General features: G+C 44.6%; 1 protein-coding gene across 4 annotated transcripts in view; it reads right to left on the bottom strand.

Annotated features, from left to right (window-relative positions):
* Positions 1-18100, bottom strand: part of ACOXL (acyl-CoA oxidase like) — a 348079-nt gene that overhangs the window by 44295 nt on the left and 285684 nt on the right. For all 4 annotated transcript variants that reach the window (XM_038561425.1, XM_038561423.1, XM_038561424.1 and 1 more), the window contains one exon: positions 14470-14540. In XM_038561425.1, coding sequence (XP_038417353.1) covers positions 14470-14540 — 71 coding nt within the window. The remainder of the gene's footprint in view (positions 1-14469; positions 14541-18100) is intronic.

The following is an 18100-nucleotide window of genomic DNA, read 5'->3' as shown; positions in this document are numbered from 1 at the left end:
TTTTAACCACAATAGATTTTAACTTCCTGCAACTCCCAATTCCTTATCTGCTCTTGGCTTTGCAACCATCACCACCAATCAGCTTCATAATTTTTTCATCTTGCAGAACTGGAACTCCGTACTGGTAAATAGCTCCTCCTTCTTGCCTCCCCATGGTCCCTGGCAACCACCATTCTACTTTCTCTACTGTCTCTACAATTTTGACTACTCTAGGTACCTCAGATAAGTGGACTCAGGCAATACATGGCCTTTTGTGCCTGGCTTATTTCAGCTAGCAAAGTATCTTCAAGTTTCATCCATGTGGCAGCATATGTCAGAATTTCCTTCCCTTTCTAACACTGAAAATATTCCATTGCGTGCATAGACCCCATTTTGTTTATCCATTCATCATGACAGTTAGGTTGCCTCCACCTTTTGGCTCTTGCAAATAGTGCTGCTATGAACATGAATGTATAGATAAACTGAGTGACTTTTTTCAATATTTTTGGGTGTATGCCCAGAAGTGGAATTGCTGGATCACACAGTAATCCCATTTTTAATTTTTAAAGATTTTGTTTATTTATTTCAGAGAGAAAGACAAACAGACAGACAGAGAACAAGCACAAGCAGGCAGAGGGAGAGGGAGAAGCAGACTCCCTGCTGAACAGGACTCCATCCCAGAATCCCAGGATCATGACCTGAGCTGAAGGCAGATGTTTAACAACTGAGCCACCCAGGTGCCTCTATTTTTAATTTTTTGAGGAATTGCCACACTGTTTACCATAATGATTGTATCATTTTACATTCCTACCAACAGTGTACTAGTGTTCCAGTTTCTCCATGTCCTTGCTAACACGCTTTATTTCATTTTTTCTTTTCAAATTTATGTGCGTAGAATTTTCTTAGTTATCTCCTTTTAATCATTTTGATATCTGCAGGGTGTCTACTGATACCATCTGTTTTGTTTATGATACTAGCAATTTCTGTTTTCTCCTTGGTAGTCTTGTTAGGAGATTATCAATTTTATTGCTCTTTTTAAAAGTCTAACTTTTTGCTTCATTATTTCTTCTTATTTTTTCTTGTTTTCAATTTAATTGATTCATGTTCTTGTCTTTATTATTTTCTTCCTTCTGGTTTCTTTGGGTTTCTTCGCTCTTCATTTTGTAGGCTATAAATTCTTCTCTTGGCAATGTTTTATCTGTGTTCCACAAATTCGATATATTGTGTTTTCATTTTCATCCAGATCAATGTATTCTTTTAGTTTCCTTTAAACCTTTAGACATTTCTGAGGTTTGCTTTTGCTCCACGTTATGGTCTATCTTGGTACATGTTCCATGGGCACTTGAAAATATAGTAATCTACTGTTGTTGGGTGGAGTGTCTTGTAACTGTCTACAAGATCCTGTTTGTCAAAGGTATTGAGGTTTTCTCTATGTTCCAATTTTCTGTATAATTGTTCTATCAACTGTTGAAAGAGGGGTGTTGAAATTAACTATAATTGTATATATTTTTTTAGTTTCAGTTCTATCAGTTTTTGCTTCACATATTTTGCAGCTGTGATATTTGCTACGTAAACAACAAACATTATATCTTTTTGGTGGATTGATCCTTTTGCCATTATGTCATGTCTCTATCTCTGATAACTCTTTTTGCTCTGATATCTACTTTAACAGATATTAATATAGGCTCTTTCACTTTCTTTGATTAATGTTAGCATGCTATATTTTTTTCTAGGTGCTGCTAAAACAACTAAAACAGGCTTATTTAGAGAGACACACCCCAAAATGGCATAGATAAATCAAAATAATATTCTAAAAAATGCTCAAGTAATACACAGTAAGGCAAGGAAAAGAAAACAGAAATGACAAATGGAGAAAACAAAGAGGAAGAAAAAAAATAAAATTGCAGTCTTAAGTCCTGTCATATTAATAATTATATTAAGTGTAAATTTTTTTTAAAAGATTTATTTATTTGTTTGAGAGAGAGAGCATTGAGCAGGGGGAGAGGCAGAGGAAGAGAGAGAAGCAGACTCCTCACTGGGCATGGAACACAATGAGGGCCCAACTTAGGGCTTGTTCTCATTACCCTGAGATCACGACCTGAGCCAAAATCAAGAGTCAGATGCTTAACCAACTGAGCCACCCCAGGGTCCCAAATGTAAATAGTTTAAATGTAACAATTAAAGACAGAGGCCAGCAGAGTGGATTAAAAACAGGAACCAACTATATGCTGTCTATGGAATCATATAGATAGAAAATAAAAGATTGGAAATATATAGAGAGAGAGAGAAAGAGAAAGAGAAGGAGGGAGAGAGAGTGAGGGAGGAAGAGATATAAAAAGAGATATCAGTCTCACAGTCTAGTGGTACAACAGTTTGAGTTAAGTGTTTATTTCTGTTTACCCTCCTCTGTTTACAATATAATTGTTTTAGATATTTTTTCTGTATGCATTTACCATCATATGAAACAGTGTTATTATTTTTGCCTCATTTGTTAAGCTTTTGAGAAAACTCAAAAGGAGAAAGTAGTTTGAATTCATAATTTTTGCTTACTGTATGAGTCCCAGTGGCTCAGTGGTTTAGCGCCGCCTACAGCCCGGGGCGTGATCCTGGACACCCAGGATCAAGTCCCACGTCAGGCTCCCTGCATTGAGCCTACTTCTCCCTCCGCCTGTGTCTCTGCCTCTCTCTCTGTGTGTCTCTCATGAATAAATAAATAAAATATTTTTTAAAAAAAGAATATCTTGATTTCCCCTTAATTTCTGAAGAATATTTTTACTGGATATAGGATTTTTGGGTTGATGGGTTTCCCCCCAAACACTTGAAAATGTGTTACTTCCTTCTGGCACCATGGTTTCTGATGAGAAATCTGCTGTCATTTGAATTGATTTTCCCCTATAGAAAGGTGTTATTTCCTTCTTATTACTTTCAAATTTTTTTGTCTTTAGTTTTCAGAATTTTAATTGTGATGTTTCTTGGTGTGGATTTCTTTGGGGCATGCTGTTTGTCATTTGGCTTCTTGAATGTGTAGGTTTCATGTCTTTTGCCAAATTTGGAAAATTTTTCAGACATTACTCCTTTGAGTACTTCTCTAGCCCTGTCATCTTTCTCCTCTCCTTCTGGGACTTCCATGACACAAATGTTAAATCATTTATAGTCCCAAAGGTGCCTGATGCTCTCTTCCCCCTCCTCTTCTTCCACCCCTTCCTCCTCCTCTTCCTCCTTCCTCTATGTTCACTCTGCTGTTTAAATTCACTTAATTAAAAAAATTTTTTTTAAAGATTTTTTTCCCAGTAATCTCTATACCCTATGTGGGGCTCAAACTTAACACCCCAAAACCAGGGGTCACATGCTCCACTGACTGAGCCAGCCAGGTGCCCCTAGATTCAATTAATTTCTATTGTTCTATCTTCCAGGTCAGTTAGTTTTTCCTCTGTCTCCTCTATCCTACTGTTGAGACCATCTATTGAGATATTTATTTCAGTTATTGTATTTTCCAGTTCTAATATTTCCTTTTGGTTGCTTATATTTTCTATTTCCTTGCTGAGACTTATTTGATCAGACACTATTGTTTTATTTATTTGAAGCATGTTTGTAATTACTTATTGAAACATTTTTATGATGTATTTTAAAATCTTTTTCAGATCATTTAAACATTACTATCATTTCAGTGAAATGTCTATTGATTGCCTTTTTTTTCCCATTCAGATTGAAATCCTCCTGGTTCTTGGTATTATAAGTGATTTTTTATTGAAACTTGACCATTTGGGATATTATATTATGAGACTCTGGATCTTATTTAAACATTGTTTTAGCTAACTTTCTGTGATATTGGCCCCTCAGAGGAAGAGAAGCATGCACTGCAGCCACTCTTAATAGCCAAGTAGAGGAGATGTTCCTCAATACTTCTGGGTAGAGGTAGGTAGCTCCCCAGTAGGTCTTCATTGATAACAACCATGGCTGGGAACATAGGAGTCCTTCATTTCTCTCTTTTTTTTTTTTTAAGATTTTATTTATTTATTCATGAGAGACACACAGAGAGAGAGAGGCAGAGATAAAGGCAGAGGGAGAAGCAGGCTCCATGCAGGGAGCCCGACGTGGGACTCTATCCCTGATCTTCAGGATCATGCCCTGGGCTGAAGGCGGTGCTAAACTGCTGAGCTACCGCTGCCCTGAGTCCCTCATTTCTACTTTCCACATGATCTCCATTGCCTCCACTGGTGTCATTACCACTGGGTGGTGGTGAAAGGCCTGAATTTCCATTTGGCTTTCTCTGAAACCACCATAGCACGAAGAGGGAGGGGTGATTTTTTACTACTAGATGAGGAAGGCTAGGCTCCCTATGTTTCCCAAAGACACTGCAGTGGGGTAAGGATGAGGTCTTCTTGCTGCCAAGTGGAGACGGAAACTACTTCCCTACTAGGCCTTGTCTCACATAATCCCATTGGTGAGGTTGCATTTCCTCTTTGTGACTTCATGAGCATGGAAATCTATGCTTCCCATAAGGATTTTCCCAGCATGGATGAAGGTAGTTCCATTGATTTTTCTGTAGTGTTTGGCTGGATTAGAGTAATTATTATCTACAAGTTTTCTGTCTTGCCAGGCTGGCCCTTTTCTGGGTCTTCAACTTTTGGCTAGAATAAGCTTTCTTGGAGGGGGGGTGTCTGTTCTGGTTAGCCCTTTCCAGGTTTCTAGCTTCTTCAGCTCCAAACATAGGATATACGAGGCATAGAGAAAACCCAGAGGGCTCCCACCACATCATTCCTGAGGCCCCTAGCTGTTCTGCTTTCAGTTTTCTTATGCTAGTTTTATAGCTAATGTCCAGTGTTTTTAGCTGAAATTACCAGAAAGAACAGGGATGAGTCTGTCTGCTCTGTCTTCCTGGAAGCAGAAGTCTACACATCTGCACACGTCACACAGTCAAAACTCTCACCCGATTTGAGAGTCTTTCACTTTTTTTTTTGAAGATTTTATTTATTTATTCGAGGGGGGCGGGGAGAGGCAGAGACACAGGCAGAGGGAGAAGCAGGGCCCATGCAGGGAACCTGACGTGGGACTCGATCCCGGGTCTCCATGATCACACCCTGGGCCTAAGGTGGCGCTAAACCACTGAGCCACCCAGGCTGCTCAGAGTCTTTCACTTTTAATAATAGGTTTGTTTACCTCATTTATACAACTGGTCCTAATCCTGACAGTGTCCTGACAGTGTCATGTTTTCTGTCAAAGCAGTTTCATAAATAACATATTCATCAAACCATTATCAATAGGCTATTCCTAGTTGCCCTTCCCATCAGGCAAGGGTTTCAAGAACATATCAAATTGTTTCATCCTGTCCTGTTTACAGTTTACAGTCCTGGAAGAGAAGAAGGTGGAAAGATATTCCTAAAGGTGGACACATTTCCTCTGAGGAACCTGAGAAGAAGCAGTAATTGGTTGGCTGGTGCCTTCATGCTGGCTATTTTCCTGGCATTTATTCCAAGACTAAGTTCCTTTCTCTTTTAGGAGTCGATCTAACCAATCTTGTTCTTTTTTCCTCATCTCCAAGTTGATATCCATGGTGTGTGTGCCCGTGTGTTTGAGTAGACTTAAGAACATCGTAAAATTAATGAAAACCAGAGTGGCTTAAATTTAGAAAGGGCAAGAGAGAGTTGAGAAGGGGCAGGGAACAGAAATCTTCAAGTCTCCTAACATTTCCAGCTTTCAGTCAGGGTGCACACATGGCCAGCTGCAGGCAGGGGAGCTGCCTAAGTGGAAGCGCTGAGCTTTGCCACCTTCCTCAGCCTGCTGTGGAAGGCATGACACCCACATAACTTTTTAGTGCTCATGTCCCCTTCACCGTGTGGTGGGAAATCTGTCATCCCCTGCGGCCACTCTGTAATTCCGTTAATGTACGGTAGCCTAGCTGGCATTCTTATCACTGAAACCGCCTGATGGAATTTCTCCATATTCTGGGTAAGTCACTCAAGAAAGGTCTCAGGACGCCTGGGTGGCTCAGTGGTTGAGTGTCTGCCTTTAGCCCAGGGCATGATCCTGGAGTCCTGGGATCGAGTCCCACATCGGGCTCCCTGCATGGAGCTTGTTTCTCCCTCTGCCTGTGTCTCTGCCTCTCTCTCTCTGTGTCTCTCATGAATAAATGGGTAAAATATTAAAAAAAAAAAAAAAAAAGAAAGAAAGAAAGAAAGGAAAAGTCTCCTAGGCACCTCAGTGTCTTGACCTCTTTATTCAAATGGTAAAATAATAGGTTTGGGTTGGGCCTTGTTCTCTCCTCTCACTTTAGGCCTCGAGGGCCAAATTTTGCTCTCATTTCCCACAGATGGCTTTTACCAAATCCTTCCACTTCTCTTATTTGTCTCAAGTGATTTCATCTTCTGCCCTCTCCTCCATCGTCTAGAACAAAATGAAATCTGTACCCCTCCCAGAGCTGTGCATGGAAGAAATGGAGGGCAGAGTGTTCAGGGAGAAATGCTCTTCTGTATGTCCTGAGCCAGACTTGTGGGGCCAGAAGTTCCCAGATGATTGAGTTCTCCATTCTGGGGGAGAGTCACCGCTTTTCTGAACACTGGGATGTCTGCTTTCCAGCTGCTGCTCCACTTAGATATTTATTTAGATGCTTGACAAAGAACTATCAAGGGGCAGAGCAGGTGTAATGTTCTCACCAACTGCTGCCATCCATTTGATGAATATGTTATTTTTGATCGTATGATCCTCTTAGATGATGATCAGGCACATGTACATGTAACACTCGCACCTGATGACATTAGTCTGGAAAAACATTGGTCCATTTCCCTTAATGGGAGAGCTTTGCATGACTGTGAGTGCTGAGCTTTGCCAAATTCGTCAGACTCTTAGATAGTAGAGCAGATCCTCTTATTAGCAGGACAGGGAATCCCTCCGTCTTTTTCTTCCTAATTTCCCAACACCCATCTCATGCTCTATCCTTGGCCCCTGGCCTTGGAGACCATGCTCTCAGAACTATTCTAGAGCACCTATTAGCTAGCTGAGGATGGCTCTGCTACATTCCCTCTCAGAGATGCCTCACTTTGACATTAACCTTTAGAAGTGAGGGAAATCTTCCAAGCTGAAGGAAGAAACGTTGAATGGTGTAATTCCAAGATAGCTATGGCACAATGAGAAAACACGCACAGCACAACAAGAATAGATGTTTCTGGACACCCCTCCCCTGGAGAGACAGCTGTCTGGGCCCAGAAAGAACAGAACTTTGGCAGCCAGAGCTCAAGGCATGCACCAGTGCACCTGAAACACTCTAAAAATGGAAAGCTCAGAACACAACTCACATTGACCCCAGTAAGCACAGTGGAACCCACACAGTTGGTTAAATTTAATTTCCTGCAGAACCATAGAAACTTAGCTCAAATGCCACCTCCTCTGAAGTCTTCTTGAAACCCATGTTGAGTTGGGCACATCAGCTGAGTGCTCTGTTAGCAACCTGGATTTCCTCCCTTTCAGTGCACCCCGACATGCTTGCTTTCTGGGGTGCACGAAGTACCCGTCAAACCTTATTAGTCAGGGAGCTACCTGAGGTTGAGTGTCAGGTCTTGTTGATATTAGCATCCCCAATCCCTGGCACAAAATAAGCACTCATAAATGTTTATGAAGAGGGATTGTGAGAGGTATCTGCAGTCACCAAAATCACCCTTCTGTTGACTGATGATGAAATCTGAGATTCTCTCATTAGGTATTTGTTCTTTTAAGTTAAAAAGTTAGTCCTATGCACCAAAGAGCCCTTCCCACAATTAAAGTGTCATGGGGTAGGATAATTGTTACTGAGATTGTAGGGGGTGGGTTTGAGATGAGCACTGCAGAATGTTGGGGCAGACTTGGAACTTGTGATGAGAGTACCAGGATTGAAGGGATGAAGGCATTCCAGGGCATCAATGGTACAGAGGTACAGGCATGAGAGAAAACCAGTTACTGCCCAAAGACTAGGTCTGAAACTTGATTCCTATATCAGTAGTAGTTCTGTTCCCTTATTAAATATAAGAAAAAATAGAAATACATATTTTCAGGAGAGCCAGGTACTAGAGAAACATTACCTGCCATACCATAGGCTCTTGTGGAACAAGGAACCTTAGAAACATTGGTAGCCACTTCTTTCCATGAGGCACTGGCTTGCAAGAAACAGAGATGGTGGCAGGAAAAGACAGGGGATATGGACTGAATGTCAACACTGCAGACCCCTGCCACTCGTCACCATCTGTGCTAAAGAATTCAAACAGGGATTGACTCTATTCACCCTGGACTGGGTTCAGAAATGCAGTCAAGCCCCATATGAGAACGCTTCTCCTTCTGTGTGGGAGGCCTGCTCCCATGACCAGCCCCAGATGACTGAGCGGTGGCTGTGGGCATGTGTGGTGCATACACAGGATATTTGCTCCTGCTCATTGCCCAGGGGCCAAGGCCTCTTTCAAAGGCAAGGGGCTGTGATAGGGTCTGTGGGTATTAAAAGGCCTCCTGCAGAAAGGAGGACATCATAGTCCTCCCTGCACTTGATGGGAGGTGCTTACAATTAACTCTTGGCTGCTAGGTCTGGTGCTTAAACTAGCTACCACCTACACATGTTGAGAAAAGGAAGAAAGAGCAGTTAGAATGCAGGAAAAAGGGAAAAACCCCACCTCGCCCACTTGACAGGCTCAAACTGCCACTGCCAGCCGCCTGTGAGGCAGGGACAGTCCCCTACAAACGCCTTTAGATACTGGGGTTGCTGTGGTGAGCACCCCATTAGAGCTGGAGTTGCTGAGGCCTTGCCTACCGTGCAAAAGCACAAAAAGAGGCCCTGCAAGGATGTGTTGGCCATTCCCAAAATGGAATGGCTCAGTGTCTGCCCCTTGGGCCAAGCAACACGGAGGGGAGTGGCTAGGGTAAGCACGGGACTATGGGAGAAGTGAAGCAGAAAGAATCTTCGTGACAATGACAATTTAAGGAACACTAGATAACCAGCCTGCTGGGTGTTTCTAAACCTTCTGAGAGGAGGTGAGTCAGTGGAGCGGTCATGTGGAAAATCCCCTTTCTCTTCAACGCACAGCCATTCCCGCGTTAAGGTAGACCCTCATCCCTACCAGGCTGGGATCCCATCAGGCTAGCAGAAAATGCATGTTTCTGGGAAGAAGCTGCATTTGTGTAAACTGGGAGGATTGACTGGTTGGGTCATGTTGTTCACTTGACAACTTCTGATTTCAAGAAGGACTCAAGTGGGTACAATTTGAGAGAACATCATTAGACAGAGAAAGGGCCTGATCTGGCCAGACCACAGTGGTGAGGGGAACATGTGGAAGAGAGGCTGGGCATGCCTCCTTCCATATCTGCCCATTTCACTTGTGCATTGTGGGGCAGCATTAATACTTGGCAGCTGTTAAGAAATGCTAAGGAAGCTTCTGGCAGCCCTCCAGCCAGCCCAGCATACCTCGGGTCAATGGAGCCTTTCTAGGGAATCATCTCGGCAAGTTTTCTTGACTTTAGCCTGGCAACTGTGCCCACCAACTCTGATGGGCTCCTGCACATGCCAGCTGGGCAGCCCACAGATACTACAGCTGCTCTGCTTGTGTCCTAGACCAACGTATCATCTGCCTTGCTATGGACAGTTCGCCCCCTCCCCACCAGCACTCCATGGAGGTTGGACTGGGGCATCATTGCTGCTGGCACAACAGCCCTGCCAAAGGTTTGCAATTAGGGGAGTCAAGATTCAAGATGTGCTATTTATTTCATGTGGGCAGCTCAGTTCTTGCTGCTGTTTTCTATAGTAGATGTGGTATGATATCGGGTCCCACCTACAGAAAGGGCTACTTTGAACTTCACGTGGCACCTCTAGCTGGAACCTTAGACAGAGAGGCTAGCCAGGCCTGCAGGGTGAGGAATGTTCCAGGCACTCGCTTAGCATCACTGGAGCGGAGAAGGCTTGTTCTACTGCCTTGCTCCAATTATAACCAATCAGCCAGAGCTTCTTCAAGGAGCTCAGTCTCCTGATCTGGGGGAGCAGCATTTACCGGGAAGCATCACTTTCCCCGGAACATCCTTCCTGCTTTTCCAAGGAAAGTGGGGAGGCATAGCAGGTGATTGCCTCAGGGAGCATTTGTCCCAGTGAGGATCTTCGCTGAGGCTGCTGTCTCCTACCCAAATTGGCAATGACTGCTGCCAGGTGTGTAAGAAACTCCCTGGAGGACAGAATGAGGAAGTGTGATCATTTATGTTTGATTTAGAAAATGAAGGTCCAAATGCAGATTGGCAGCAAGAGGTCTGTCTTCCTGCCAATTTCCATCACTGAAACCAGGGCACAATTTTAAGATGTGACAATTGAGGGGAAGTGAGGCAAGGAGCATCTGGACCAATTGTGAGAGTGAATCCTCATAGGCAAGTTTGATCCCTTCAGTTGAGGGAGGGATTTTGGACTTGATTAATAAATAGGCTAACCTAGTGCCCTGGTTTGCCTGGGACAGTCATGGTTTCTGCCAGCCACCCACGTTTAATTTTTGGTGCCCCCTTCACTTTCAGAAAAGTTCAGGTTCGGTTGATAAGTTTTATGACCACTCTATGCCAAAGGGGAGAGAGACTGTGAGAGAGGGCTGGAGATGAATCCAGAAGAGTGACAAGTAGGATGGGGGATTCTGAGAAAGTTAATTTTGCTGAGCCTCAAGGAAAGAGTAGAGGCAGTAGAGGTTGGCCCATTCTCAAACATGTTCAGAGCCACAGGTTTGCTGGCCATGTCCAGGCACAGATTTGCAGAGTGTGGATGCTGGAAGCATCTCTGGGGGTAACCTAATTCATTTCCTCTTTCACCACAAGATGACATGGGGCTAAAAGAGATAGCAGTGAACCTGCCCAAGGTCACACCTGGATCCCAGCATTGTGGGGACCAGGCTCCCCTGGGGGGTCAGGCCCAGGTGCTCTGTTCTGGAAGAGAGGGAAAGAGTGTCTCTGAAAGGTGCCACAGAGGATTAATAGCTGTACTGCCAACATATAGTATAACATCCAGTGCTCATCCCATCAAGTGCCCTCCTCAGTGCCCGTCACCCAGTTACCTATATGTTGGCAAGTTGAACTTCAATTAAAAAAAATAAATGGGAAAAAAGGACCCCCCCCCAAAAGTAGCTGTACTGCATTTGGTGTGGCTGCCCCAGAGCAGAGGGAGTCACAGGCTGTGCCTTGGACCTGAGGCTGAGGAGGGGATGGCAAAGAGGGTGAGGTTCAGACCTGCTGGGAACAAGTGGGGTGTGGGGTTGGAGCACAGGTCTGCAGCCACAAGAGAGTGGGGGATGGAGCTGAGGGGTAACCGGGTCTCCAGGGCAGTGACCACAAAGGACCAAAGACATTAATTGGCCAGTAGAACCAAGAACAGGTGAAGAAACAGGTAGGTATGGACATGAATGGGCTCAAATGAGTAATTTATAGAATTGAAATCTTTTTGGTTCAAGTTGCAGTGCAATTGTACAGAGAGGCAAACCCTATGGACAGCTGTCTTACCCCTTTGGCACATCTTTTCTCACCCCCTTAAGAGGGTTGCAGTGGTGCGAAAATCATAAGTCAGTAACTGTCTTGACCTCACCTTGGTAGATGAGGAAACTGAGTCATGGAGAAGCCAGATTCCTTCTTTCTCATGGTGCTCTCAGCAAATGGGGTGTGATTAATGACAAGCCACAAGAGCGATTCTATGAGACAAGCCACAAGAGTGACTTTGTGGTTTCACTGCAGTATGACCTCCCAGGCGGCTCTGCTGTGGCGGAGGGGTGAGGCAGTAGACTTTTCTGTGAATACACTCATCTGGTTGGAGGATGCCCAGCGTGATGCTCCCGAGACCTGGCTTTCTGGTCCCAGCTCTCTTGCCTGCTAATTAGCCATGTGATGGTAGAGACACTGCTCCTCTCTCTCCTTTACTTTTCTTCTTTGTCAGATGAAGGCTCTGGCTTCTGCCACTGCCAAAGTCTCAAGCCCTGACTGTGTTTTTCCAGAGATATCTGACCTTGGCTCAATCGGTATCTGACTTTGGCTTAGCTACATGTTCACCTCTTGCATCTTCTTTTTTTTTTTTTTAATTTTTATTTATTTATGATAGTCATACAGAGAGAGAGAGAGAGAGAGAGGCAGAGACACAGGCAGAGGGAGAAGCAGGCTCCATGCACTGGGAGCCCGATGTGGGATTCGATCCCGGGTCTCCAGGATCGCGCCCTGGGCCAAAGGCAGGCGCCAAACCGCTGCGCCACCCAGGGATCCCCACCTCTTGCATCTTCTTGTGGTCTTTGTGTAGAGCACACTCACAGGTCTGCATGGAATATTTGTCCCTAGGTCTCAGATATCTCTGTTGTCAGGATACAACAGCATCACATGCAAATATCATAAAAAAATAAAACAACAACCACCCAGTGTATCTGGTTCAGATCTATAGTTTTTGCCTCCAACAACTCTTCCCCCAATGAAGTTGAATTAAATATTGACGTTATTGCGGATCATCTTCAAAGTGAATAGCTCACCCTAGTAAACGTATACTGGATGATATATGGTTGTAATCAAAATGATCTCCTGTGACCCAGAGCAAGTTCTCCCACATAACATCTACAAAAAATCCTGCGCACCATTGTCACACCCACACAGTGCTCTCTGATATGTGACATTAGAAACCTCAATCTCCTGAAAAAAAATCATAAAATAGTTTCAGTTTATATGAACTGAGCACACGTTTTGTTCAGTGAAACTTCTTTGATGATGCCTGTTCAAACACTTATAAATATTGAGAAAACTCCCACAGGCATCATCCTCAGCTGCCACAGGACATTTTGCAGAAACTAACAGGGAAGACATAAGATACTAAATGTCACTGGAGATCATGCACATGCCGGGACACTTTAGGCTGCCTTAACCTTCCTCTGCCACCCGCAACTGCTGGTGTCTGAGCAAATGTTCCAGAGAAGCCAGGCTGGGGAAGTAGAAGAGTCAACAGGAAGGTGAGAAAGTGAGAGGAGACGCAGGATTTTGGTGGCATCTTTTTCCACCCTCTCGCTATGGATGTGAAGAAGCTCAGAGTGACTGGGGCATCCCAAGTCACTAGTACTACCAAGCCGCACACAGGAGTGCGTTCAGCACACAGAGGCACTGCGGAGAGGGAAAATGGGGGGGAGTGGAGGGACAGTAGAAGAATAAGAGAGAAGAGAGAAGGAGCAGATATCAGGAGAAAACACTGCACAGAGTAGGAAGGAAGAGCCCAAAGGCTCTGGGCCCTTGTCCCCTTGCATAGCGTCAGGGGGTAAAGAAGTGAGTGTCTGGGGCCCAAGAGCTGCTTCAAGGCCACAGAAATACAGCCCATACCTGGGAGGACAAGTCTTTGGAAATAAGTGTCAGGTCAGGGGATTGAGTGCTAACTGGAAAACCTCAAAACACTGAGAAAAGCTCACATGCCTGACTTTGTGCGGTTCAGAGTTGGTATATTACACCCGGGACTCTGGTGGAGCAGGTCTCCCAGACACATCCATTATTCCATATCAGTTCTTCTTTATTATAAAATTAACATCACTGAAAGCTCAGAAAAAAAAATAAGACAGACCAAAAATATCACACCTTAGGCAAATGAGTTGGAAATCCCTTATAGTGATGCCCTATTTTTTCCACCCATCTCTAAAGTCGGAGGACACCTGGTATGGTGTTTAGGTAAGAGATGCAGTTCCTGGACCACACAGTTTCCTGATGGTACAGAATTGAAGTGACGTCATGGAAATGCATATGTCTCAAGGTCACTCTAAGTATAGTTTCTAGGTGAAAACATGAGTCTTAGTCATTGGTGGAAAGGTATTTGTGTGCCTTTGTGACTTGCCGGTATCTACTGCTCTCTGCCTTCAAAGACAAAATTTTAATTCAATTCATGCAGGCTGCAGGCCAAGTTTTCCCACACTTTCGGCTCACCTAGATGTACAACCTAAATGTAGGTTATACCACACCTGTGCTCCTTTGTCATTCAAAAGGAAATAAAACAACTGTTACCCAGAAATGGTGAAGTTTTTCTTCCGCTCAAGGGCAAGGAATCTATGACATAAGATGCCCACTCCAGCGGTTAATCTGAACGGTCTCATTTGTGTAGTGTTCCCCATGGTGACGAAAGCGAGGATGTGGCAGGCACAGAACGTATGGAATCCTTTGTCTTAATTAGAAAGTACAGTGAGAGTCATGGAATTTGGCCAAGCCTCATAAATCTGCTAAAAGAATCAAGACTCTGTCAGATAAGCTTAAATAGAACCAACTGAGCCCTCTGGAGAATTAAATAGATTCCCTGCTAGTAGTTGACACCCACTCTCCTGTCACTTTGCTGCACTCCACGGACGGCGGGTGTGCTCATTAACCAGCAACCCTCCTACCCGCCGATGACAAGTTTATCCCCGCGGAGCACAGAACTCAGGGATGATAAATTTACTCCTGCTTGTAAAAATGAAACTCTCCTCAGGGCAATAAAAGTGCTGCAAGCCTTTAAGGAAATCAGTACTTTGTCTGATAACTTACCTTCATTAACAAAGCCTGGTCCTCTTGGTCAGGACAGCTCCTCACTGCCAGGGAGAACTGCTCTAAAGTCACTGGAAGGGAACAAACCGAAAAGGTGAATGACCTCCCTTCAGCTCCCAAGCTCCTCTGGTATGGAGAGGAACACTGCAGTTATAACGGACACAGGGGGCATGCCACCTGCCTTTCCCTGGTGATAGGATAGAGAGAGCTCCCTCTGTCCCCGGACTGGGTCGGGGCCAGCACACAGGGACTTCTGTACCGTTGTGAGCTGGGGTGACTAACATCAGAGCACAGGGCTATGACCATCAATAGAGCTTTATCCTCCTCCAGGAGGTCCTGGGTTCAGCCACCAATGATCAGCTGGTCCCCCAAGGACCACATCATATCCCTGTTTTGTATGATCTCCATTTAGAAAAGCACCTGCCTTTGTAAATTTGGCTATGGTAAATTTTCTGTCTGCCTTCTGTTGTGATTCCCATGGATTTAAGGCCTCTCATGGTGTGAACATGATAACGGCCCCCGGTGTTGACCCTCAGGCAAATCCCCCAAACTCCTCTCTATAAGGAGGAGCAACATAACAAGTCATGTTTTCCAGCTATTCTTGTCCAACAGAACGGCAGAGAGAAACTCAGGAAAGCTTGAAAAAAAAAAATCCAACAACTTTAAGGACCCATTTAAATTGGCCACAAGAGTTCTAGGAATATTAATTTTGATAATTTACACAAATTACATTCCCTTCTCTGTCACGGTGGCTGGGTTCCCATCAAGAGCCCACTTGTGTGGCCACCCCCTTTTTATTTTGGTCTAACTAAACACCAAACCACACGCTGCCTTCCCTGCACACTGTTTTGACTATGTTATTTCACTTTTTAAAATGCTCCCATGAGAAATATCAGAAAGGGAGACAGAACGTAAAGACTGCTAACTCTGGGAAACGAACTAGGGGTGGTAGAAGGGGAGGAGGGCGGGGGGTGGGAGTGAATGGGTGACGGGCACTGGGTGTTATTCTGTATGTTAGTAAATTGAACACCAATAAAAAATAAATTAAAAAATAAAATAAAATGCTCCCATGAGTCCCTACCACCCTCAGATTTAAATCTATTTCTTTTGACAGGCATTAAGGCTTTAACTTAGTCAACCATCTAGATGAGCCTATTATTTCTAGACTCAAAGCAGTGTTCACTCTTCTACCTGCCATAACCTTTCACCACCATCTGCTGGGTACCGTCCTACCACTTGCCTTTGAGCAGAGCAAAGCCCATCCCTCCCCTGGAACCTCGCAGGCCGGCCCATCCAACCATTCAAAGCCCCTGACCACCTCTGGGGCCAGCCCAACTTCCACAGAGCTCACAGAAGTACGCAGAGCTATACCCAGCCTCATGACTAGGGGACAGCCTGACTCCACTGTTCTGACTCCAAGGATGTCTGGATGTTATGTTTACAAATGCAGATATTTTGAAGATAATTGTATCATCAAGAGCGAATTTTCATGAAGAAAGCATTGTCTCGGTAATTATTTTGTGTTGTGTTCAATGTTACCTATAAAGCACAAACTTTTAGTTTTTAATCTATGACTAAGTTATTCTGTGCAGTTGTGACTGTTATCAGTTGTATCTTGTGCTGATGACTTTTTCCAAGTCTAAATTTTTGCTCTGATCCAGTCAAAATGTGCTCAGAACCAATAGAGGGAGTCAGTGTTGCCTGCTTTATATGCTCAACCAGTTTAGCCATATTCAACTGGCTAAAATGAATATTAATTACACAGAATCTTAAATTCTTTTTAAACAGTTAAAACATTTTAAGAGTTGAGAGTTGAAATATAATACTTTCCCTGTAAGAGGAGCTTAACAGAAACTCAGCTTGAGATAAGAGCTCAAGCGAGGCTGAGTTCATATGAATGCATTTGCTCACCCATTCAGAACTCACCAGCCCATGGAAGACCCTGGAAGCAACAACCCCACTCCCAGAACATGGTCATCAGCTCTGTTTTGGACTTTTGCTGTGGCATAGTTTGGTGTGACAAAATATTGAACTCTATTGTCTGAAGATGAGTAAAGAATACAAATTCTTAAGCATCTACAAATTTAGATGCTAGGTTTTCTTTAGACATTTCTGAAGGTAGCTATTTCACTTAGTAAAGGTTTATGCTGTGACTTGGAATCTTCCTGAGCACAGGCCATGGGAATCTAAATGCTTGCTACTTGCCTCCTTGGAGGGCTCCTAGATTCTTGCTCCCACCTCTCCTCCTCTGTAGTGACCCCAGAGACATATGTCCAGCTGCCTGTGGCTGGCCTCCACTGTGACACTTTTAGTTGTTCACAAGACGTGGCAACCAGCCAAGGCAGCTATTTCTTTGAACTGTGAACATACAATCCAAACCAGTTGACTTCCATGCCTAGTCAACCCTTCCCTAAATTTTCCCATTTTTGTGGAACTGTCTTCCACCAGCCAGTAGGCCCAGATCTCTGATTCTTCCTTCTGCCGCCGAGCCTGCCCTTCTTGCACAATGTCTCCCCAGTGCACCCCTTCTCACAGCGCGGGTGCCACTTTGACTCTGCATAATGCTTCTGCCTCATTCCCCAACATGGATGCCCCATCCCCCTCTCAGGCCCTGGGCCCACTGCTGCCACCACAGGAGAACTAGCACTGCCAGATCTCTGCACACACCTCCTTCTCTCTGCATCTCAGCTCCTCTTCTCTGGTGGAAAGCCCCCTTTGCCAGCTCCTTGCTATCATAAATCCATGGCTGGGTTCTTGGCCACATGATCTGCTCAGTCTTCTTTCCATCTGCTCAAACCCTACTCTTCTTCTGGGCCCAACTGGTCAAGGTGGAGTCAGATAGCTCTCACTTGAGGTCTTCACCTCCACTCCCAGCTGTGTCCTTTGACGAGCCACATGCTCTCCCTGGGCCTTAGATTCCTACAGTCACCTGTGGAGACCAGTGCCTGCCTCGTGGAAGTGGTGTGAGGATGAGTGGAGAGGCCATAGGCTATGTCACTGTGTCTAGCACAGCACTGGCTCCCCACTCTGCACCCTTGAGAAGCTTTCTCTTTCCCCATCACATGGATTTCTTCCCCATTTCATGCCTTGGTGGGACACATTACACTCTGGATTCTTCTCTTTTTTTAAACAAATTTTAAATTTCTTAAAAAAGATTTTATTTATTCATCACACACACACACAGAGAAAGAGAGAGAGAAAGACAGAGAGATAGACATAGGAAGAGGGAGAAGCAGGCTCCCCAAGGGGAGCCAGGGATCATGACCTGAGCCAAAGGCAGATGCTCAACCACAGAGCCACACAGGAGTCCCTGGGTTCTTTCCTTTAAATCATTTTTTGGCTTATAGGTGCACACACTGCCTTGTCTGAGGAATGAGCCTGTGTACTCCAGAGACAGACTTGTGTCTTTTCCCAAACTCTGGTCTATACATGTCATGTCCAACATGCCAAAGTCACCACCCAGTTTTGTGGAACTGGACTGGAGCGCCCTGTGGGAATACGGGGCCCACAGATGGAGTTTCCCCATAACTGGTTGGCTCGAGTTCACGAGGCAAGCGCCTCTCATCCCATCCACACAAGCAACAAAAGCCAACCCCGCCAACTGGGCACCAGCAGAAGCAGAGCACAGGGA

The sequence above is a fragment of the Canis lupus genome, chromosome 17 (assembly GCF_011100685.1).
Source record: "Canis lupus familiaris isolate Mischka breed German Shepherd chromosome 17, alternate assembly UU_Cfam_GSD_1.0, whole genome shotgun sequence".
Lineage (NCBI taxonomy): Eukaryota > Metazoa > Chordata > Mammalia > Carnivora > Canidae > Canis > Canis lupus.
Note: the sequence above shows the minus strand (reverse complement) of the source record. Positions and strands in the feature narration are given on the sequence as shown.